A 22,419-nucleotide genomic window follows, 5' to 3' on the forward strand; every position below is an offset into this window, starting at 1 on the left:
CAAGCCAGCAGTTTGGAGGCGTGGCCAGGCCTCACACTCCACTGCTCAGCCAAGGAGAAGACCTCACGGGTTTGTTTCAAGGTAGAGGTGCATTTCCAATGTCCCAAGCACAATTTGTCATCCAGGGAACTCATGGAACAGGACTCCTGACCCTTAATGGGGAGGAAGGGAGCATCTGCAGGGCGAGCCAGCAGGCTGGAGAGAGAGAGAAACGGGACAGTGTGGGTCTGAATGCCATCTGCTGCCAGAATTCCCTCTTCATACCTTTTCAGTGAAGGCCTTCAACTGATTGTATAAGGCCCACCCACCTGGTTTTAGAGCACTTGCCTAGTACAGGCAAGGCCCTGGGTTCCACCCCAGCACCACACACACCAAAGTCTACTGATTTAACTGTAAATCTCATTCCCAAAATGCCTTCACAGCCACATCTAGAGTAATGCTAGACAAATATCTTAACTGCAGCCTCACCACACTGACCCCCAAGACGAAATGGAGAGGGATGTGTTTTAAGAAATAGAAGCAAAGAGAAGGAAGGAGATGAACGGGACGGCTCCAGGTGGGGAGGTGGGCCCCCAGTGAGAAAGGCTCCAGAGTCCATGCACCACGGTCACCTCCCCATGCCCACCCCTCAGCCTAGGGACGGCTCCACTAGGTGCTGCCTGTCCGTGAGTGACCCCACCTTTAAGTTTTCAGAGTTATTTAATTTAAAACCCTTGTTACCTTGGAATCCTCCTGAAGTTCATTTGTAACTTCTAACACTAAGTTGCCGTATTAAAATAAACTCCTTTTTTGTTTTACTTTATTTTAATTTATTTTTTGGCAGTGCTGGGGATGGAGCCCAGGGCCTCCCACGCGCCAGGCTCCGCTCCGCCACTGAGCCGCGCCCCAGCCCTGATGCCCTCCTTGTTTTCTTTTTTTATTGGCTCATTGTAATGACACACAACAGTGGGATTTGTTTTAATATATTCATAGGGCACACAATAACACATAACTTGGTTAATTTCATTCCCCAGTACCTCCCCTTTCCCTCCCCTCCCTCCCCCATCTCCCCTATTCTGCTGGCCTCCCTTATATGTTTTTTTGAATTTGTTCTAATCAGTTATACATGACAGTAGAATGCCTTTTGACACACTGTACACAAATGGAGCTCAGCTTCTCCTTCCTCTGGCTGAGCATGGTGCAGAGTCACACCAGGAGTGTAATCATATATATTTATAGAGTAATAAGGTCTGTCTCATTCTGCCGTCCTTCCCATCCCACAGCCCCGCCCTCCCCTCACTCCCCTCTGCACAATCCAAAGTTCCTTCTACCCCCTCCCCGCTGTGGATCAGCATCTGCCTATCAGAGAAAGCATTCAGTCTTTGGTTTTGGGGGATTGGCTTATTTCTCTTAGTATGATGTTCTCTAGTTCCGTCTATTTACCTGCAAATGCCATGATTTTATTTTTCTTTAAGGCTGAGCAATATTCCATTGTGTGTATGTACTACATTTTCTTTCCATTCATGTTGAAGGGCACCTAGGTTGGCTCCATGGTTTAGCTATTGCGAATTGAGCTGCTGTAAACATTGATGTGGCTTCTTCATGATAGTTTTAAGTCCTTTGGGTATATGCCAAGGAGTGGGATAGCTGGGTCAGATGGTGGCTCCATTCCAATTCTTTGAAGAATCTCCAAAGTGATTGTTCCAATTTTCAGTCCCACCAGCAACGTCCAATCATCTTGAATTTAATAATATTTATTTATGTATTTATTTTGGTACTGGTGATTGAACCCAGGGGTGCTTAACTACTGAGCCACATCCCCAGCCCTTTGATGTATTTTATTTAGAGACAGAGTCTCACTGAGTTGCTCAGAGCCTTGATAAATTGCTGAGGCTGGCTTTGAACTCGAGATCCTCCTGCCTCAGCCTCCCAAGGCACTGGGATTACAGGCTGCACCACCGCGCCCAGTTAGCTGCTTTCATTTTTAAATGAACACTGACACAAAATTACAAGTACCGATTACTCAAGTTTAGTAAGAAACAATTTTGTTCTTGTTGGTGTCATCGTGTGGTGACAGCCTATGGATTTGGCTCCTGCAATGTGCCGACGTTGTGGTGGGGAGTGGATCCTGGGTGTGCTTATCTAGAGACACAGGGTCTCGGGGTCTCACTGGGCTGCTGAGGCTTTGAACTCGCCATCCTCTGGCCTCAGCCTCCAGAGCTGCTGGGATTAGAGGCTTGTGCCACCCTCCCCCTGACCTTTGGTTTCTGATTATTGTGGGTCAAAGGGGGGTGCTGGCAGAAAGCAGAGGCAGTGGGGAGAGGGGCTGGGTATTGCCACCCCCACCCCTGCTTCTGAGCTTTGGAGTGAGCATGGGCAGTGACTTGACCCCTCCCTGGTCCCAGGGTCCCCTGAGGGAGCCCCTGTGGTTCAAGATTGGGCCAGAGCCCAGACTCCCTGGGATCTGATGGCGTCACTTCCCCCCTTTCCCTTCTGGTGCCAGACAGGAACCTCTGACTCAGTGACCATGGGAATGAAACAGAGCCATGTTTGGAGAACACGCAGGTGAGGTTTCGATAGGGGCTCAGCTCGGGGGGCAGCACTGGCGCAGGACACGGCTGCTCCCCGAAAACCAGGAGATGCAGCTCCAACCGCCTGGCGGGCAGGGCAGTGGGCGGGACCAACGGCCGGTGGTTTGGCACTGGGGCCAGTTTGGGGGACACAGTTCTGAAAGATGTCTTTTCTTGCACCAGATTCTGGCCACCGGGCCGTTGCAGTCAACCTGTGCAAGAACTGTTGGGTCACCCCTGCAGCCAGTGCCACCATCCATAGTCTTACGATGGGGCTAAAGGACTGCGGGACTCAGGCTGCGTAGCTGTGGAAAAGCCCAGGGCTGGGCGGAAGAAAACACCCGCTCCCGCAGCCAGGGTGTCCTCAGGCACAGCCCAGGAGAATCAGACCCTGGCTACTTTGTCCTACACCAGAATCCAACCCGACAGCGTCTGTCTCTGGCTCCACAGCCACCATGTCCACATAGACATCTGTCCATGCTGGGGCCATCAGTGTATCAAGTGCCGGACAGTAGAGGTGCCTCCCCTCCAAGGTATAGGCCTCTTGCTGGTTCACCGACATGGGCAACAGCACCTCTGAAGTCCAGCCCGTGGGCCAGCTGACAGTGGGCTCTGCTGTCACTAGTACACTCACTCTGAGCCACACAGTCCTTGGGGTGATTGCCCACCTTTACACCCATCCCACCACGGGATTCAGGCCACGCACCAAGACTTCAGTGGCACCCATGATGGCCTCCAAGGCCACCAAACGGCATGCACAGCTGTAATGCTTCTCCATCAGGACGTGGAGGGCTTGCAGCCTTTCACACTGGACACCAACGTCCCAGAGTCTGTCTCAGCCATTTGTATTTCTGCCATAAGCCCCAGCTAAATCCTTCTCAGGTTACAGGCACATCTAAGCCCGGAGGTTGTGCAGGATCAGTGACATGTAGCACCCGGGGTCTCTGGCCCCCGCCGGCTCCTGGCCCACCTGGACGCTTTCGGCCCCTCCCGGTGCTGTAGGGCGAGTCTCGAACCTCTCCATTTTAGGGCAGTGCACATGTTGTCCACCCCTAAAGCTCACAGGCCAGGGCTCTGCTGGCCTCTGTCTCTATTGTCTTCCAAGCTCGGCTTGATGGGCCGAATGAGGGCGCCTGGTCGCCTGGCTGGGCCCTGCTGCCCATTACCACTGAGGGCCTGAGGGGTTGATCCCCCTCCCCTCCTCCTCTCAGCCATGAGGGAGGCCGAGAGGGGTTCTCAAGGCACGGAGGTCCCCCTCCAGCGACCGGGCTCTGGTCTCAAGGCCTCTTCCTGACCTTACACCTGCCTCATCTTGGCGGGCTCTCTGAAGCACCCCCCGTCTGCTCAGAGCAGGAAGGGACATCCATCCCGCAGCCCAGCCCTATGCGTGGGCTCCCCGTCCTCTCTCCATCCCCTTCTCCTGGCCATGGGCTGCTGCCCGGGCTCAGCCGCTCGGTCCACAGTCCACCAGGTCCTGCTCACCCCCAGGGCAGTAAGAAAACACCCAGCCACTTGCCTCCCGAGGGGCCGCCCCGGGGTGGGAGCTCAGTGCTCCTAAAGGCTTCTCCCTGCTCTGAGGGAGCCCACCCTCCGCATCCCGGCTTTCCTCGGGAATCCATGCCAACAGGGTGGAGAATCCGAGTGCCACAGGTCGCCCTGTTGCCAGGGGGAAGGCATCTCTCACCTGACGGCACAGAATCCTGCCGGCCACGCCCGTTGTCAGGCTGTGGCCCAGACCAGGAGGAGGGTCGGGGCCCTGGAAGTTGAAAGGAGATGTGAGGCAGTGGGGACGGTAGACTGCTCTATCTGGAGGTGACAGTAGCCCTGCCATCACCTCCATAGGCCTTCTTTACGTGCAGGTCAGACAGAGAAGGTACGTCAGTGGGCGCATGTCACAAGCAGAGGCTCATGACCTTGCGTCCCTAGGCTGAACCGGGGTGTCTGTGACCTTGGCTACAAACTGAAAGCATCGCCCGTGGGAAGCCTCAGCAAGGGAGTCTGCCTGTGGCCATCGTGGGCCGACAGTGGGTGACGGGCCATCCCTCTGCTCATTGAGTGCTGGCCGGGGCCCAGGCACTGCGCCCTGTGGCCTCTAACTCTGCACCCCAGGAAGGATCTCAGTGGCCGCAGGGGAGGCCCACTCAGTGGAAGGCCACAGGGCTGGGCCTCAGGGACAAAGCAAGCACACCCACCTCTCAGGAGGGCAGGGAGAGGGGCAGGAGCACAGCTACATTCATTGAGCACTTCCTGTATACCTGAGATCCTGGCAGGTGCTTTCCCCATGGGCTCCTTTTGTCCTCCCAGGAGTGAGGTGAGGACACTGTGGCCTGAGGTGGGGACACCCAGCAGGTGAACGAGTAGCCTGTCTGCAGGTGAGACCGGGGAGCTCGGGGAAGGCTGGAGACAGGCTCAGGTGGCGGCAGGAAACGAGGATACTGGTTCCACCCGATGCCACACCCTTGTCCACTCTGCCCTCCCCTGCCCCTTGCCCCTGCCTCAGAGAGAGGACAAAGGTGAAATTTTTTTTTGTATTGGAGACTGAACCCAGGAGTGCTCCTCCACTGAGCCACGTCCCCAGCCCTTTCTATTCTTTGACACAGGGTCTTGCTAAGTTGCTGAGGCTTTGAACTCCTGGTCCTCCTGCCTCAGCTGCTGGGATTTCAGGTGTGGCCACCACGCTGGGCTGGCAGGGTCTTTCCATCAAATCCTCTGAAGTAAGTGCCAGCGTCTGTGACACTGCATGGGCAGGCCAGGCCGAGGCCGGGGCGGGGGTGGCTGGGGCGGCACCTCCTCCTGTGCGGCCACAGCAGAAGGCCCACCAGAGGGAGAGGGCTGCTGGGGCGTCCTGGACCCAAGGTCAGGCCCCACCTCAGGCACCTCCCTGGGCCTCCGCTGTCTGCTGCAGATGGGGGCTGCGGGTAGGTGAGGAGGGAAGGGCAATGGGGAGGGCCAAAGCTAGGGACCCTGGCAGAGGACGGTGGGACCGAGCCGGTCTGGAAGGCAGCTGGCAGGGGCCTGAGCCACCTTCCTGTCTTGGAGTTTGGGAAGTGGCTCTCGGCCTCCTCCAGGTTGGGTTGGGGCACTTGAAATGTCAATGACTCCAGACCCACCTGCAGGGATTGAGTTATTCCATCCTCGGGATCCTTGGGCACGTGTTACAGTTCCGTATCCCTCTAGATGGAAATGCAGAGGCACAGGAAGGTTAAGACACTGACCTGAGGTCGCACAGACAAGTGTCAGGACCGGGGCTGGAAACCAGGCTACCCCTCACCGCCTCTGTACCAGGTGCCGAGCTAAGTGCTTCACCGTGTCAGCCGTTTACCTTGTGGACACCCTGGGCCTGCTCTTGCCTGTACACACACGAGAACTCCAAGGCCAAGAAGCAAGTGCTACCCAGTGAGGGTGGGCAGATCTGTCTGGCCCAGACACGTGAGCTTGGCCACAGCAGAAAGTTCGAGACCTCTGGCTCCCCTACACCAGATGTGCAGGCCCAGGCAGCTCTAAGAGTGACCCCTGGAGGTCCTGTCCACAACCATCAGGCCCACTGAGCCTCTGGAACCCCCCTCTAGGGGCAAGGAGAAGGGTGGGATGCCTCCCACCCCAGGGTAGAGGGGCCTCCACACCCAGCACAGGTGGACCCTGTCCCAGGAAGGCGGACCTCCTCGGGAGTCTCCTTGCGAGCTGTTTCGAGCCCTGCAGGGAGTCTCCTGGCAGCTCTCTGGTCAGAGAGGGTCTTTAGGATCCTGCACACCCCTCTCACCCATCAGGACCTTCCCAGGTGGGCTCCCAGTTTGCTGTGTGGCTTTAGGCCTGTGACTGCTCCTCTCTGAGTCTACTTCCTGGCTGAAAGCTATGGGCTCAGCCCCCGCCTAGCCCTGCCTGTCACCAGCTCTCTTTGCTTCTGTCTGGCTCAGCTCCAGAGAGCGGCAGAGCAGGCTGTCACATGCTGAGTCACGTGACCGGTGGCGGCTGGGGGCTCCATCCTCCACAGAGAACGGGGAGGGGGTCCTCCGCAGCCCCTTATCCCTCCTCCACCCCAACTAGCTAAATCCTCCAGGGTGTCTGAGCTGACGTGGGCCAGAGGCCCTCTCCCGCCCGCCCAGGGAGGCAGGGGAGCCGGTGGGTGGGGCAGCCATGAGCATCTCCCAGGTGCAAGGTCGGCCCAGAGGCCCTGGCCCCGGAGCCTCCAGGCAGACCCAGGGCACCAGCAGGGAGGGCACCGCAGCAGGCAGTGGCACAAAGCCGGTCCCTGCCCGCACACCTGGAACCCACGAGCCCGTCTGACCCAGCACCTGCTTGGCCCCACAGGTATGCCTGGGGTGGAGACAGTGGCAAGGCAGGTGGCAGGCCCCCGGGCACAGCTCTGTGCCTGAGGAGGAGTGGGAGCACAAGGTCCCCCAGGGTGACAGGTGACACGGTGATGCGTAGCATCTGATCACTGTTGTAGGCAGTGGAGGGTGGATTCGTCCCTGGGAGGCAGAGGGGACATCTGTGACGGTGAACACCTGCTCGGAGCAGGAAGCCCTGCCACCCCTGCCCATGGTCAAGTCCCGTCCCCTTTCTGGGCACTGCTTTCCTCATTTGTAAAACGTCAGGTTTGGGGGATTACAGGTTCTGTGCAGGGGGTGCTGCTGGGGGTGGTGCAGGGGGTGCTGCTGGGGGTGCTGCTGGGGACACAGATAGGCAGAGGCTGAGGACAACAGGCAGCAGACATTGTCCTGGGATTGTGCTCTGGCCACCAGCCATCTCGGCTTTGCAGATGGGGACCCCTCTCTTGCTGTAGGCCTCTGGCCCCATCTCGCCCCTGATTCCCCGTCCACTGCCCTGGGCCCTCCTCGGGCCGGGCCCCTTGGTCAGAATTGACAGGCTGTGTGGCCTGTGGCTTGGTGCTGCCCTCTCTGAGTCCTGGCTCCTTCTCCTGAGGTTCAGGGAAGGATCTAGAGGCCTCTGGAGGAAGTAGCGGCAAAATCTTGCTTTGCAGCCTCCAGCTGGCCCAGCGCCAAAGTCAGGCCCGAGGCCAAGGTGCCCCGCCCGGGAGGCCGGCCTGTCTTGGACCTTTCATAAGGCAGGGGAGCCCCAGCCGAGCAGAGACAGCCAGCAGGAAGGGCAGCTTGGCGGGGCCTCAGGTACTGTATCCCGGGCAGCTGGGGCTGCACCCATCAGTCAGGGCTGGGACCCGGCTCAGCCACGGGGCTGCCGGCTGCCAGGCAGGCAGGCTACTGGGGACACACAGGCTCACTGTGTCCTCGGCTCCATGGCTGGCCAGGGGAGAAAGGGGAAGGAAGAGACAGGGTGGAGGGACAAGGAGGGGGAGAAGGAGGGCCCGGGAGAGGCCAGAGCGCTGGGCCCAGCCGCCAGCAGCCAACCTCAATCTGTGGGAGTGGGCCACCAGGCCTCCTCCTCCTGGGTACTGGACGCCCTGTGAGGCCAAGGGACCCTGCCCTGTGCCCAGCTGCCCCAAGAGGGAACACACTCCATGACCCCGGAGGGGGCAAGAGTCTACTCAGGTGACGGCCACCTCCTGGGCATGCCATGCCATTTCACAGACAGGAAAAGTGAGACTCAGAGATCAAGAGACTCGCCCTAGGTCCCCCGGCAAATAAGCAGAGCTGCTGGGAGTTGGGAGCCAGGTCGCTGGACCCCCAGGCCATGCCACGGCGGAGAGGCGAGCGGCTCAGTGACAGCACTGGTCCAGAAGGTCTGAGGCCCTGGGTTGGGTCCCAGCACAACACAACCCAACAACAAAAAGCCCGAAGGCCTGAGTAGGGACAGGGCCTGCAGCCGGAGGAGCATCCAGCCCCAGGCTGCGGACGGGCAGGGCAGGACCCGGCGAGCCCGGCCCAGCTAGGGGCTCTGTGAGGGGAGGAGCCAGCACCGAGCCACCCCATTCCTCTCGCTGACGCTGCCACACCAGGGCAGGCACACCTGTGCCCCTGAGCCAGAGCCTGTGATTATTTTTAGAGGGATCCCCGGGTCATCCGCCTGGAGGGAAGTGGCCGGACCTTCCCGGCCCCAGGGGACACAGGCCAGTGTTCTTTTCACCCTCAAATGCTCTAGGAAGCCCTGCCCACCCCCCTTCACAGAGACCTCCAGGCCTGCAGCCCCTGGACCTCCCTGGCCCGGCCCACGGAGGCAGGAAGGGACTTGGGCCTGCCGGGCGCAGTGGGCACTGGCGGGACTGAGGGCAGGTGAGGGAACAGCACGGGAAGAGCGCCACTCCTGTCCTCACAGGGTGCCTTGATGACAGGCCTGGCCCCAGGTCCCCTCCCCAGGACTCCGGCTGCCCCCTCGCAGGGCACTGGAACTGTGCTGTTTCCAGCCTAAGAATGTGGGTGGCCTTGGGGGACCCCGTGCCTTCTGTGTCCTGGTCTCCATTTCTTTCGATGGGGTGACTAACGGCCCCCCAGCTGTTGGCATGTTTCAGCGAGTCAGGGCAGACAGCCGGACAGACTCAGTGTGAGATGGACCTGAGATGGACCCACGAAGGGGGACCGCGCTCCAGCCCCGTGACTGCTGCAGGAATCTCCTGTGTCCACAGTGGCTGCGCGGCTCCCCTGAGGGGTCACAGCCCAGGACACTGGGCAGAGGATGGCCTGGCTCCTCTGCTTGCCTGGGTCCTGCCCAGCTCCCACCCTCGGGGCCACTTGCTGGGGGCCTCAGCCCAGAGTGACCAGCCACAGGGGCACGGGCAGCTCAGGGCCGTAGCCTTCTGCCCATGCCAGCCAGCCTCACTGTTGCTGGGAGCAGCGGCTGGAATGTTCCACTGGACCCCTGTCCCCCACTGAGCTCCTGCCCACGTCCCCTGTGGGTGCTGCGAGCTTCACATTTTTGTGGGCGATGAGAGGCTCTGATGAAAGGCAGGGGGCGGTGCGCTTGTACCCGCGCCCTCGGTGGGGGTGAGAAAGTGACGGGAGAGGAGTCAATATTTGTAGACCTCTTAGAGAAACAGCCAGGTGACCCTGTGCCCTGAGCTCAGGGCACAACGGCCAGCGCTTTTAGGCTATGTCCTGCCACGTGACGCAGAGGGGCCAGGGCGAGCGTCGCCCTGTGCTTTAGACAAGGAGACCGAGGCAGGGAGGGCGAGGGCCTGCCCAGGCCTCCCAGCTTATGAGGCCCAGCCAGGAGCCCAGCTCCGGAGGCCGGCAGGCACCACGAGCTGGCACATGCTGCTCTATGCCCAGCAGGCGGGGAGGCTGGGCACGGAGACCCAAAGGAAGGATCAAGTAGGCCAACAGGGGCTGCCATCCAGGCCCTCGGGAGGAAGCAGACAGGCAGGGGAGGAGACTGCGGGGGTGGACCGAGAGTCACTGAACATTTATCTCACAGCACCACCCAGAACAGTGGGAGACAGGCAAGGGGCAGCTACGGGGGTGGGTGGGGAGAAGTCAGGGCCGGCTGCCTGGAGGAGGCATCAGCTGAGACCCGAGGGAGGCAGGCACCAGGCTGAGGAGTGGGTGGTCACAGCACTCATCAGACGAGCCTCAAGGGAACAGGTGGGGCCCAGGGGGACGTGGGGCCCTGTCCTGGCTGGTGACAGCATGAAGCCATGAGTGTCCCTCACCCCATGTCACCTCCTTCTACAAGCACTGCAGACTGGATTGGAGGGGGCAGCAGGGCCTTCCCCCTTGTGCCAGGGCAACTGAGGTGCAGGGAGAGGGAGCCACTGCCCGGGTCACCCAGGCCTTGAGCTGCCACACCCATCCTGGCTCCCGGGTTGGGACAGAGAGGACAGGGATCTCTGTGTCCAGCACATTCCAAGAGGTGGCCGTGGTGGCAGATGGCAAACGGTCCCTCCATTCATCGTACTCCTGTCCACTCGGCCAGGCCTGGTGATGGCCAGCCTCCCTCCAGGAGGGCTCCCCAGCAGGGTGGGACCGTGACTCAGGGCCACCCTATGTGGCAGGAAGTAGGGTGACCTCAGCCTGCCTGCCCAGGCCTGGGGGCCGGGGAGCAGCTGTCCCCAAGCCACACTGTCTCCCGTGACACCCGCGCTCCCCTGGCAAAGGGAGTGGTTACCAGGCCTGGCGCGTCTGAGTGAGTCCATGGCAGGGCAGGGACTTGAAGGCCGCGGCTGGCCCGTGGGGTAACTGAGGGGCAGCCGCAGGACGCCCTGGAGGTGGAGCACCCAGTTCTCGCTGCCCTGTCCAGCAGGATGGACCCCTTCGAGGACACGCTGCGGCGGCTGCGGGAGGCCTTCGGCTCGGGGCGGACTCGGCCGGCAGAGTTCCGGGCGGCGCAGCTCCGGGGCCTGGGCCGCTTCCTGAAGGACAACAGGCAGCTGTTGCTGGACGCGCTGGCCCAGGACCTGCACAAGGTGGCCGGGTGGGGGGGGGTGCCCTGCAGGGAGGGGTCGGCAGCACAGCTGGGACAGAGGGACAGAGAGCCACCAGAGCCCAGCTCCTGCCGGGGCCAGGACCTGCTCCTGCTCTCACCCTGCCCCGGGTCCTCCGCTCAGTCTGCAGCTACTGTGTGCTGCTGAGGCTCTGGGCACCCGAACAGGGCCAAGGCCCCCAGTCCACAGAGCTGACCCTCTGGTGGGGGACAATACAACAGAACAGAGGTGGCACAGTAGGCTGAGTGATAATGAGTGTCATGGAGACACCCCAGAGAAAGGGCAGAAGGGACCAGGAGCAGGTGCTGGTTTATACATGGAGGGGCAGGGAAGGTGTCTCTGAGAGGGGGCATTAGAGCAGAGACACAGAGGAGAGGGAAAGAAAGAGCCCCTGGACATGGGGGGTGGCCACCTGTGTAGCACATGCAAAGGTCCTGAGGCAAGAGGACTTGGTGTATTTGAGGAGCCACAAAGAGACCAGTGTGGCTGGAGGGAGTGGGAGAGAGAGATGTGGAAGGTGAGGCCCGGGAGGGGGGACCCAGTGGGTCGGGCCTGGTCAGCCCCGGAGGACTTTGGCCTCACTCTGGGTACAGCGGGCATCACAGGCTCTGTGTGAACCCGGGAGGCCCACAGGCTCAGACCCTCCCCATCCTGCAGCAGCCACCGTGGAGGCCCCAGAAACACGCACCTGGCAAGGCCCCACCCCTCGACGCAACTGCCCCAGGACAGCTGTCCAGCGGGCTGCCCCAGAACCCTTTTCTGGGCAGGACGTCCCCAGCTGTCGCCTCCCCCAGCCTGTTAGGCTCCCTGGGGAGCGAGTCTCCTGCCACCCGAGACCTGACCTGACCAACCGGGCTATCTGGTCCCTTTGCCACTTCAGCTCTGACTCCAGGAGCCCAGGAAACCCAACCCGACCCCTCCCCGGCCGTCCCCACCCCAGCAGGCAGAGTCTCCCAGAGCTGTGTCCTCCCACGCACCCAGCGGCTCTTGGAGGTGCGTCACTCCCAGTTACCCCTAGAGAAGGCTCGGGAGGGACACGTTCTTGCCGGAAGACACAGCCAGGGTCCAAGCTGGCTCCAGGTGGCCCACTCTCCAGAGTCACGGAGCTCAGCAGACCCAGGCTGCCCGGGTCCCAGCAGCGTAACCAGCTATGGACACAGTGTGGCTGAAGGCTCGCGGCAGCCCGGCAGCCACCAGGGGGCACGAGGGGGCACGGCCTTGTCCTCTGAGGCCATCCCCTCCTCCTGGGCCCAGTGCTGGCCCTGGCCTTGCTGCAGGCTTGCTGAGTGACCCCGAGTGGACGATTCCTGCCTCTGGTCCTGACCACCTCACCTCTGCTCTGACACAGGGAGCTTGTCCTGCAGTCAGTCGCTCTGACCATGGCCTCCAGTAGCTGGCAGTGACTCCACTGGCCGTGTCTCTCCTGGGGGTGGGGACAGGGCACACCAGCTGGCAGAGATCAGGACAATGTCTCGCCCACTGAGCCCCTTCCCAGCCCTTAGAGACAGCGTCTCACTGAGCTGCTTAGCGCCTCACCATTGCTGAGGCTGGCTTTGAACTTGAGATCCTCCTGTCTCAGCCTCCCGAGCTGCTGGAATGACAGGCGTGGCCACCGCACTCAGCTCTATTGATTTTTGTCTCCTCCCTCCTGCCCTAGAAACCTGACCGTGGTCCCTGTCCCTGGGCTGTGGGAACAGAGATTTGCCAGGGAGGGGGCTGTGCCCTGCGCTGTACAGATGGATGTCCACCCTGCAGACAGCTGTACGCGGCCCGTTAGGTCCAAGTCGGATCCCGCCCCCTCTGCTCAGCGGCGTCTCCTGTCACCTGGCCATCACCTCCGCCATGCAGGGCCCTGCCCCCACTGGGACCCCTGTCCAGAACGTGCCACCCCTAGGCATGCAGGCCCCACCTCCTTGTCTTCAGGTCACTGCTCAGTGGCTCCTCATCCCGGAGACCTGTACTGACCAGTGTATAAACAGCACACCTCGCGCACACTCTCACACCCAGTCCCGCACACGTCAAGACTTAACACACCATTGATGACCTCATGGTCACAGTCACTGTCCCCTACATGGGACCCCAGGGTGGTTGCCCATCTGTTTTGGTCGCTGCTCCATCTTGGCACAGGAACAGCGCCTGTCCCCGGGAAGGGCATGGAGCGTGGAGTGAGCCCAGAGGTGTCACAGCAGCAGGTTCTGTGGCGTCCCCCATCCACCCACCCGCTGACCCCCAGCCCACCCCGACCTTGGCTTTCCCGCAGTCCAACTTTGAGGCGGAGGTGTCTGAGATCGCCATCAGCCAGAGCGAGGTCGACCTGGCCCTCAGGAACCTGCAGACGTGGATGAAGGACGAGAAGGTGTCCAAGAACCTGGTGAGAGGCCGGGGGTCGGGGCGGGCAGGCGGGCTTCAGGAATATTTGCTCCCATGGGGTGGCCTCTCGGGCACCTCACTGTTCACCCCCACCCAGGCCACACAGCTGGACTCAGCCTTCATCCGCAAGGAGCCCTTCGGCCTGGTGCTCATCATCGCACCCTGGAACTACCCGCTGAACTTGACGCTGGTGCCCCTGGTGGGGGCCATCGCTGCAGGTGAGAGCGGAGAGAGCCTCCGTCTTCCTACAGCCCCCAGGTCTCAGGGCCCCCGGGGCCAGAACAGGTGCTTCCACCGGGCTCACTGTCCAGGGCTGTGTGGCCTCAGATGGGTCTTGTCCCCTCAGTCAGAGTCTCCATCTGAGAGTGGGCGGGGCCAGCACCTGCCTGCAGGGCTGTGGGCTGGGGGTCCACCTCCCCGCCCCCTCCTCTCCCGCCTGCAGGGAACTGTGTGGTCCTGAAGCCCTCCGAGATCAGCAAGAGCGTTGAGAAGGTCCTGGCCGAGGTGCTGCCCCAATACCTAGACCAGGTGAGAGGGACAGGCAGCCCCTGGCGTCAGAGGACCCAAGTCCCAACCTCAGTGCTACCTCTCCCAAGTTGTGTGACCTTGGCTAAGTACCCCCCACCAACTTCCCTCTGTGAAGCAGCCAGAGCACCTGTCCCTGGGAGTCCCAGCCCGGCCCCACCCCCTCAACCCCATACCTGTGGGGCCCCGTCCCCTGGGGGACCCCAACCTACCCAGCCTCCTAGAGCCTTGGCAACTCTGGGTCAGGCCAGGGGGCTGGGGGTGGGCAGGACAGGTCCCCCCCGGGCGCTGAAGCTGGGACCCCCACCTGTGGCGCAGAGCTGCTTGGCTGTGGCCCTGGGCGGGCCCGCGGAGACCGCGCGGCTACTGGAGCACAGGTTCGACTACATCTTCTTCACAGGTGAGGCGGGGAGGCCCTGGGGGATCCCATCCCTGAACTCCAAGAGCAGGCAACGGCCACCGATGACCCAGCCCCGAATGGGCAAGCGCTGGGTGGGTGCACAGGGGCTGACCTCAACCAGGCTGGGAGCAGGACCTGGTCCCTCAGCACCACTCAAAATGGCATCGAGTCCCCTGTGTGGGTCCACAACCCACCTCTGCCAACCAGTCTCCTGAATCAAGCATCTGGCCTTGCTAGCTCCAGCTGTGCCAGGCCTCCCACCCCAGGGACAGTGGCCCTACTGCAGGCTAGACAGGTGAGGCCCGGGTCCAGGTGACCAAGGGCCCTGCCCAGGGTCACTCTGCCCTGGCCAGGACAGGATGTGCACCCAAGCCCTTGGTGAGAGCTGACCCCTGGGTTCCCCTGCCGTCACACTAGTCCCCACACCTCCTGGCTTCATCACCAGGATGGGGCTTCTGGAGGGGACACAAGGACAGAGGCGGGGCAGCACTCCCAGGGCTGAGCTCACCTCTGACCTCAGAGGAGGGGAGGTGGGGACGCAGCCTTGCCCTTCTCCCCTGCGGACCCTGCGTCAAGCTCAGGAAAAGCGGTGCCTGTCCCACCTGGCCACAGGGAGGCTAATGGAGCAAGAGGGTCTGGTGGCAGCTCCTGTAGTCCCCATTCGAGGGAGGAGCTGCCCCTCCACCCACCCTGCAGCTCTGGCGGGTGAGAGGCCAGTGCCCCAGGACCAGGGTATAGAGGCAGGGAGACCCCAGAGGCTGTTCTAGGCGCAGTCCTCAAGGTGGCCTGCACAGAGGCTGCAGACAACGGGGACCTCTGCTGCACCCCAAGCTCTCCAGGCCTGTTTTCTCATCTGCAAAGCTGAGTCATCTCTAAGTCACAGGTCCGTCCTGAGGGCGAAGGAAGGACAGACGAAGTCCTTCCCAGACTTGGCCCTGGAGCTCCGTTCTCTCCTGCTGCCCTGGTCAGTGAGGTTTGCTGAGCCCACCGACCAAGTGCCAGACACCACGTGGGCCTCGGGGTGCAGAGGGGCTGGAAGGACAAGACCTTTGGAGTTCTGCGTTAAGGGGAGAGAAGAGACCAGGGGCCGAGAGGCGTGGAGCTGCAGGCCAGGCCAGTGTGGGAGGCTCCAGGGGTGACAGGTGGCATCTGAGCAAAGGCAGGAGATGAGCAGGAGCCACAGGCCTGGTGAGGTGCCCTCTAGATCCAGGAACTCAGGAAGGGAGTTGGGGACAGAGAGGGGACAGGCAGGCTGAGAGCTGGTAAGAGGCCACCAAGGCTCTAGAGGAGAACGGAGAACTGGGAGGGGAACAGCTAGCATTTTAGGAAGAGTGGCCCACAGGATGGGCTGCAGCCGGGGCCAACTTGCAGCCGGGCTGCAGCTCGGCGCCTCCCCAGAGCATCTGCACTGCTGGGGCTGGTCTGGGGAGAGACGAGCAGGGCCCTGGCCTGCAGCGTGGTGGAGTGGTAAGGAGGCCAGGCAAGGAGCCAGGAGCCCAGCCCCAGGCCAAGGCTGTCCGCTTAATCAGAGTGATTTCTTCCCATGCCCAGGGAGCCCCTGTGTGGGCAAGATCATCATGGCCGCCGCTGCCAAGCATCTGACACCCGTCACCCTGGAGCTGGGGGGCAAGAACCCATGCTACGTGGACGACGACTGTGACCCCCAGACCGTGGCCAACCGCGTCACCTGGTTCCGGTACTTCAACGCCGGCCAGACCTGCGTGGCCCCGGATTACGTCCTGTGCAGCCCCGAGACGCGCGAGCGCCTGCTGCCTGCCCTGCAGAACGCCATCACCCGTTTCTATGGTGACGACCCCCAGAGCTCCCCCAACCTGGGCCGCATCATCAGCCAGAAGCATTTCAAGCGGCTCCAGGGACTGCTGGGCTGTGGCCGGGTGGCCATCGGGGGCCAGAGCGACGAGAGCGAGCTCTACATCGGTGAGTCCCCTCTCCCCTGCCGCAGCCCCCTGGGCCGAGGGCCTTCCTCGCTGCAGGGGCCTCGCCTGAAAGCCGGCCCCGCTCCCTGCTGGCCAGGCCTGGGTCCCCGGCCCGGTGCCTGGTTCCAGAACACCAAGGCCCCACGTCACCACGGCCCGGAGCTGTCTCCTCACCCCAAACTCTGATCCACTGAGCGGGACCCCAGTTCCAGGGTCCGGAGGGTGGTGTAAGCTCCCGTCCTGCCGTCTGTCCTGCCATCTGGGTCCCGAGAGGCCAGGACCCAGGTCCTCAGAGCCTGGAGAGCTGGGAGGTCAGGCCAGGGGGTCCCCAGCCTGCATCCTGGGTCCCGGCCCTGCCGAAACCCCTCCCCTGGGGTGTCCCTGCTGTGGCCCTGGGCTGACTGTCGCCGTGCCCACCCGCAGCGCCCACTGTGCTGGTGGACGTGCAGGAGACGGAGCCCGTGATGCAGGAGGAGATCTTTGGGCCCATCCTGCCCCTGGTGACTGTGAGGAGCCTGGATGAAGCCATCGACTTCATCAACCGGCGGGAGAAGCCCCTGGCCCTGTACGCCTTCTCCAACAGCTCCCAGGTGCGGCCCGGCAGGATGGGGGAGTGGCGGCAGCAGAAGGGACACAGCCTTTGTGGGGCAGTCACACAGGACTTCAAGGCTGGTGGCTCTTGGCTTTGTTCCTGTCCTTCTTCCCAGAAGTATGTCCCTGGGATCTTCTCCAGGGTCCAGAGTCCCCAAGTCAATTTTCCCCATACACCTGCACCTGGTGGCCACCGTGCCTAGCTCTGGAGGCACACACGAGGGGGCCACCTGGGTGTGGATAGGACAAGCACCTGCAGTTCCCACAATGTGCCCTGCTTAGGCCCACGGAGCAGCCTGAGAATCCCCAGGGCACAGGGGTGGTGTCCCCAGCCTAGGACAGGGCAACAGTTCCCACCACCCTCCCACACCCCTCACCCAGCCCTCCTGAGATTCTCCTCCTGTCTGAACAATGGTTTTTTAAGTACACTTTTTATATGGAAATAACTTTGGACTTACAGAAGAGCTTCAGGGACAGTAGAGTTCTTGTGTGCCCCATCCCCGATTCCCCTGCCTAAGGGCCCTGTCGTGGGTTGGAATAAGAAACTGCCATGGTTCATCTCCATGAACTACACTCAGCTTCCTGGGGACTTCACCAGTTTCCATGAAGGTCCTTTCTCCTCCAGGAGCTAACGATGCACTAGCTAAGCCTCTCAGCTCATGCCAGCAGCTTTATTTGTCCCCAGCCTCAGGGTGCCTGGTTTTTCCCAGGACTTCATTAGGGGTGCTGGGCTATGGGGAGCAAGGCTGTGCTGGGTGTGGCGAGACCTCTGCTGGCCAGCAGGGCAAACCTCAGCTCCTGGGTGAGGCTGCACCTGCCGGGGCCCCACCATGAACTGGAGCCAGGCTCCGAGTCTGGCCCTCGGCCACGGAGGCAGTGTGGGGGGCGCTCTGTGCGCGGTGTTAGATCATCTGCATGTTATTTGTGTCTTCAATGATCTATGTAGAAGGGATATGTTTACTTGATTCTTTGCGCTACAGGCTGTGTCACAGGCTTGGAGGCCCCTGTGTCCTATGACATGGCCAAACTTTGGTCACCTTGCACCTTCCTGACCCAACTCTAGAACCAGCCATTCCTCCAAGGACCCTGTTTACCAGGATCCTTGACCTTTAGGAAACTGGACCTGGGCTTTGGCATCAGGGTCATCTGGCCCTCCACCTCCCTGACCGCCAGCACCGGTCCACCTGGCTGTTTGCTGTTAAGGCTGGTCACGAGGGCCACCAGGATTGGAGCTACAGTGAAGTGACCTCACAGCAACTACTTAGAGTCGGCTCGTTTCCCCCATTTCCTTCTTCAGATAAACCTAGACTGAAAAGGAAGGCTTCGTTAAGTCAGCCAGGGACAGGTGGAACCGCAGGGTCAGGTCCTCGTGTGTCCCCGTGCCCACTCCACACGGCCCCTCCCCATGAGACTGAGCAGGCACACCAGGTCCCTCCTGGGACACCTCCCTGACTACGTGGCACCGCACCACTGCCATGACACTTTACCCGTCCCCAGGTGACACTGTCTCCTGCCTCCCCCTTGGGCTTGAGAGCCTGTGTCCCAGCACGCTGCACAGACCACGCGCCAGCACTCAGGAAACACGTCAGCGGCTCTGTGAGGGGCGGCGTGCCCACGGCCCTGGACCCTCTGCAGCAAGGCCGGAGCCGCCAGGTTTAGCCTCGAACACTCTGCTCTCTCCCAGGTGGTCCAGCGGGTGCTGGCCCAGACCAGCAGCGGGGGCTTCTGCGGGAATGACGGCTTCATGCACATGACCCTGGCCAGCCTGCCTTTCGGAGGAGTGGGTAGGTGCCCGCGGAGCCCTGCCCTCTTGCCGTTCCTGAGTGTGTGGCAGCAGTGTTACCTGACGAATTTCTTGCCACAAACTGCTTGAGCCCAACCTCACATGGAAGGTGACACGGAGGCCCCCTGCACTGACCATCCTGCTCTCCTCCCCGGTTTGGAGTGGAACCTTCCAGACCTGCCTGCACTTAACGCACATAGGTGGGCCCACAGGTGCACAGCCGTGGCCACCTGTCTGTTGTGCTACAACTTGCCTTTCTCCCAACAGCGTGGCTTGGGGTCTGCTGTCTGTCCACGGGCACTGCCCCAGGGGCTCTACGCTCCGTGCCTGGCTGCCTGCACTCCTTCACCCTCCCGCAGCCCACAGGCCAGCCCTGGCATCTGTTGCCAGCCCCCTGCCCTCAGCTCCATCACAGCTGCAAAGCCCTGGCCTCCAGACTGGGAAACCTCAGGGCTGGCCCCGGAAAGCCTGTCAGCCTGTGTGACCTGGGGCAGCAACTTCCCCTCTCTGGCCCACTTCCTCAGTGAGAGGGTAGAGGCCGAGGAGGCAGTCAAGGTCCTGCCACAGTAAGCTCCAGAATGAGCAGCAGCAAGGCCTGGAGAGTTGTACCTCAGTACTGCCTGGACCCCTCCTGGAGGGTGGCTAGGGCCACCGCAGCACACAACAGGCTGAGGCAATGCCACCTGGCAGTGCAGGCCACACTGGGGTGGGCACACGGAGACCCTGGCTCTGGATCCCCCCTTCCTCCAACCTGGAGCCTCTGCTCCTACCAAGGTCACTGCCAGTCCCACTCCTCATCCTACTTTCTCTGCCCCTGGAGGAGTGGGGGTTGGCCTGCAGGCATATCCGATCCAGCTGCGACCCTGAGGCCCCAGATCAAGCTGGGCCTGACTCCCAGCATCCTGAGGCCAGACCAGGGGTCCCACTCTAGCCTCCTCCCCCAGCTTCCTGCCTGCTGCTTCAGCCACTGAGCTTGGCCCTAACAGGCCACCGGCCCCCAGGGTTCTGTTACCCCACACCAGTGCTCCTCCTGCCCACCTTCCCTCTTCACCTGGTGAGTGCCCTATCCCTCGGCCCACTCACTCCAGGATGCCCCAGCTCCACCCAGGCCATGGCCCCTGACTTCCCTCACCTGGTCCTTGTCTGCCTCCCTTCCTAGACCCTGATGCAAACCAACAACACAGAGCTTACCACGTTCGCAGCTCTGAACACTTGCTTGGTTCTTTTTTTTTTCCTTTTTTGGTACTCGGGATTGAACTCAGGGGCACCTGACCACTGAGCCACATCCCCAGCCCTATTTATATTTATATAGATAGATAGATATAGATGTATATTAATACCTTTATTTTATTTATTTTTATGTGGTGCTGAGGACTGAACCCAGGGCCTCACATGTGCTAGGCGAGTGCTCTACTGCTGAGCCACAATCCCAGCCCCCTATATTTACTTATTTATTTAATTAGAGGCAGGGTTTTACCGAGTTGCTTAGCACCTTGATTTTTTAAAATATCTTTATTTTGCTTATTTGTTTTTATGTGGTGCTAAGGATTGAACCCAGTGCCTCACATGTGTGAGGCAAGCACTCTGCCACTGAGCCACAACCCCAGCCCTAGCTGAGGCTGGCTTTGAACTCGCAATTCTCCTGTCTCAACCTCCTGAGCCACTGGGATTAGAGACGTGCGACACCACGACTGGCTTCTTGCTTAGTTCTTGCCACAACCCTTGAGGTGGTTCCATAGTCCCAGAGGATGAACCTGAGTTAAAGTCACCTGCCCAAGGTGACACACAGCTATTCATGGTAGAGCTGATCGTCAACCCTGGGCAGTGTGGCTATAAAATAGGCACCCTTGAGCACTGTGTGCCTAGCTTGCCCCAATACCTGGTGTCCCCAGCACTTACTGTCCTGGTTATAATGCAAGGCTTGGGGCCCAACCCTGATCAGCCCACTTAACAGATGCGGAAACTAAGGCTCACAGGATCAGAGCCCAGGTCTGCCTGATATCCCCCCAGCGGGCCACTGAGGGCCTGACCTGTGCTCTATGCCACTCTACAGGTGCCAGCGGGATGGGCAGGTACCATGGCAAGTTCTCCTTTGACACCTTCTCCCACCATCGTGCCTGCCTGCTCCGAAGCCCGGGTATGGAGAAGATCAACGACCTCCGCTACCCTCCCTACTCACCACGCAATCTGAGGGTGCTATTGGTGGCCATGGAGGAGCGCAGATGCAGCTGCACACTGCTCTGAGCCCGCAGGTGCTGGGGCACCAGCCTCCCTCCCCTCATGAAGCAGCCAGAGATGTGGGCTAGGGCACAAGGAGACGCCCAGGTGACAGAGCAGCTTGCTCAGCCTCACCCTCCGGGGGATTTCCTTTTCTGACCCTTAGCTGCCCCATAATGAGGACAGGCTGAGGACGGGAGCACAGGAACAGTGCAGAGACCTGCCCCTACCCCCCATGTCATCCATCATGTCCCGGAAGAAGAGAGCAAATGTGGCACCTCTGAGCCACTTGCCTTCCTGCAGAGGGTGCAGCAGAGGAGCCCTGGCATGGGGTCCAGGCCACAGCATGGAAGCTGTGTGAGCAGGTCATCACTGTCTTCTGTGAGCCTCAGTGTCCCCACCTGCAGTGCTGGTGGAGATGATTAAATGACACCTCTGAAGACTGTTACAAAGATTAAATCCCGAGTTGCTGACCATGAGCTCCAGGTGTCCTTTTATTCTTGGGGTGCAGGGCCAGAGTGGGTGAGGGACAGGGGGCTGTCTCCCTCTCCTCTCCCTCCAGGCAGGGCTGAGATTCCTGCAGCAGCACTGCCCTTTGCTTCAGCAGCCTCTCAGAAGCTCTGCCTGCCTCCCGGTAAACATGTCCAACCCCAACTCCTCACCATCCTGCTCATCCTTGGGGCTCCATTCACTCATCTGCCACCAGGGCCAAAACCCTGTGGCTCCTGCTTGACGCCCTATCTCCTCCCCCAGGTCACAGCTTTGAACACGTCCTGGTGAACCTGTAATACCCCGGGATTGCTCCAACTCATACACAAATCACAACACCAGGGCCGGGCCTCGAGCAGGACACTATCACCTCACTTCTCCCTCTGGCCTAGCTCCTCTCCCCACGCTACCCACCAATCTTCCAAAATTAGGCAGAACCATGCCACCACTCGGCCAGAGACCCCTCAGTGGCAACCTGTAGCTGACAAGTCCCTCATCTGCTTCAGTCCCCAGAAGGCTCTTGTTCTGCTCCTCTCTCCCAGGACTGCAGTCACCAGGCCGCCACCCTCGGACCCGCGCTGGACAAGCTTTCTCTGTCCTTCCCGGCCTGCCCCACCCTAATGTCAGCTCAGGCACCGCCTCCTCCAGGAAGCCTTCCCTGTCCACCATCCCAACACACACGAAGACTGACCCAGGGGCGACTCAGTGCCCGCAGCCCCCGAGGGTCCCTCTACCGCGGAGCGCACAAGAGGAAGCAGACGATGAGAGGCGGGTCCCGAGGCCCACCGGTCCAGGTGCAGACCGCACGCCGCTCCTCGGCGGCCTGACACGTCCCCGCCTCGCTTCCTCATCTGAGAAGTAACAGTAACGTTTCTCCAGACTGAGCTCTGAGAACTAGATGAAGTCGCACGAGTCCAGCGTCTGCGCCCGGGGCTGCCGCCGCGGTTACAGCGGCGTCACCTAGCCCTCCGGCTCCCCCGCCTCCAGCACTCCCGCACGTCTCCCTAAGCCACGCCCCGGACGTCCCGCCTCCAGCACTCGGAGGTCCTTGGGTATTGGTCTTTCCGAACCAACATGGCGGCGCCCTTCCCAACTTCACACGCCTCCTTTTGCGCATCCAATCAGAGGAAAGATGCTTCTAGATCCCGCCTCCTTCGGCAGAACCACTGGCCAATAAGGGCACAGCACGGAGGTCACCGCGGAAAAGGCAAAACCAGCCGACCCAA

The 22,419-nt window shown here is 61.0% G+C and overlaps 1 protein-coding gene across 6 annotated transcripts; it reads left to right on the forward strand.

The window, feature by feature from the left end:
- The first annotated feature begins 7,560 nt into the window (after positions 1 to 7,560).
- Positions 7,561 to 21,183, forward strand: ALDH3B1 (aldehyde dehydrogenase 3 family member B1). 6 transcript variants are annotated; one of them, XM_081263315.1, is made up of 9 exons: positions 7,561 to 7,675; positions 10,701 to 10,863; positions 13,142 to 13,469; positions 13,694 to 13,779; positions 14,095 to 14,176; positions 15,728 to 16,114; positions 16,537 to 16,703; positions 18,389 to 18,488; positions 20,541 to 21,183. In XM_081263315.1, exons 2-9 carry the CDS (start codon positions 10,702 to 10,704, stop codon positions 20,729 to 20,731), a joined length of 1,503 nt encoding a protein of 500 aa, XP_081119441.1. In that variant the 5' UTR covers positions 7,561 to 7,675; position 10,701; the 3' UTR covers positions 20,732 to 21,183. The 6 variants fall into 6 exon arrangements, with proteins under 6 accessions (XP_081119441.1, XP_081119442.1, XP_081119440.1 ...); XM_081263316.1 differs by having other exon boundaries at positions 7,582 to 7,675; positions 10,698 to 10,863; XM_081263317.1 differs by lacking the exon at positions 7,561 to 7,675 and having other exon boundaries at positions 10,543 to 10,863; positions 13,142 to 13,252; positions 13,349 to 13,469.
- The last annotated feature ends 1,236 nt before the right edge of the window (positions 21,184 to 22,419 follow it).

Source organism: Spermophilus citellus (assembly GCF_964194105.1).
Source record: "Spermophilus citellus genome assembly, chromosome: 2".
In the NCBI taxonomy this organism is placed as follows: Eukaryota; Metazoa; Chordata; class Mammalia; order Rodentia; family Sciuridae; genus Spermophilus; species Spermophilus citellus.

Excerpts from the sequence above, each read along its gene's own strand:
- ALDH3B1 (XM_081263315.1), top strand. The coding sequence starts at position 10,702 with ATGGACCCCTTCGAGGACACGCTGCGGCGGCTGCGGGAGGCCTTCGGC. Across the intron at positions 13,780-14,094 it reads TGCCCCAATACCTAGACCAG|AGCTGCTTGGCTGTGGCCCT; the intron begins GTGAGAGGGACA and ends CCTGTGGCGCAG. Across the intron at positions 16,115-16,536 it reads CGAGAGCGAGCTCTACATCG|CGCCCACTGTGCTGGTGGAC; the intron begins GTGAGTCCCCTC and ends GCCCACCCGCAG.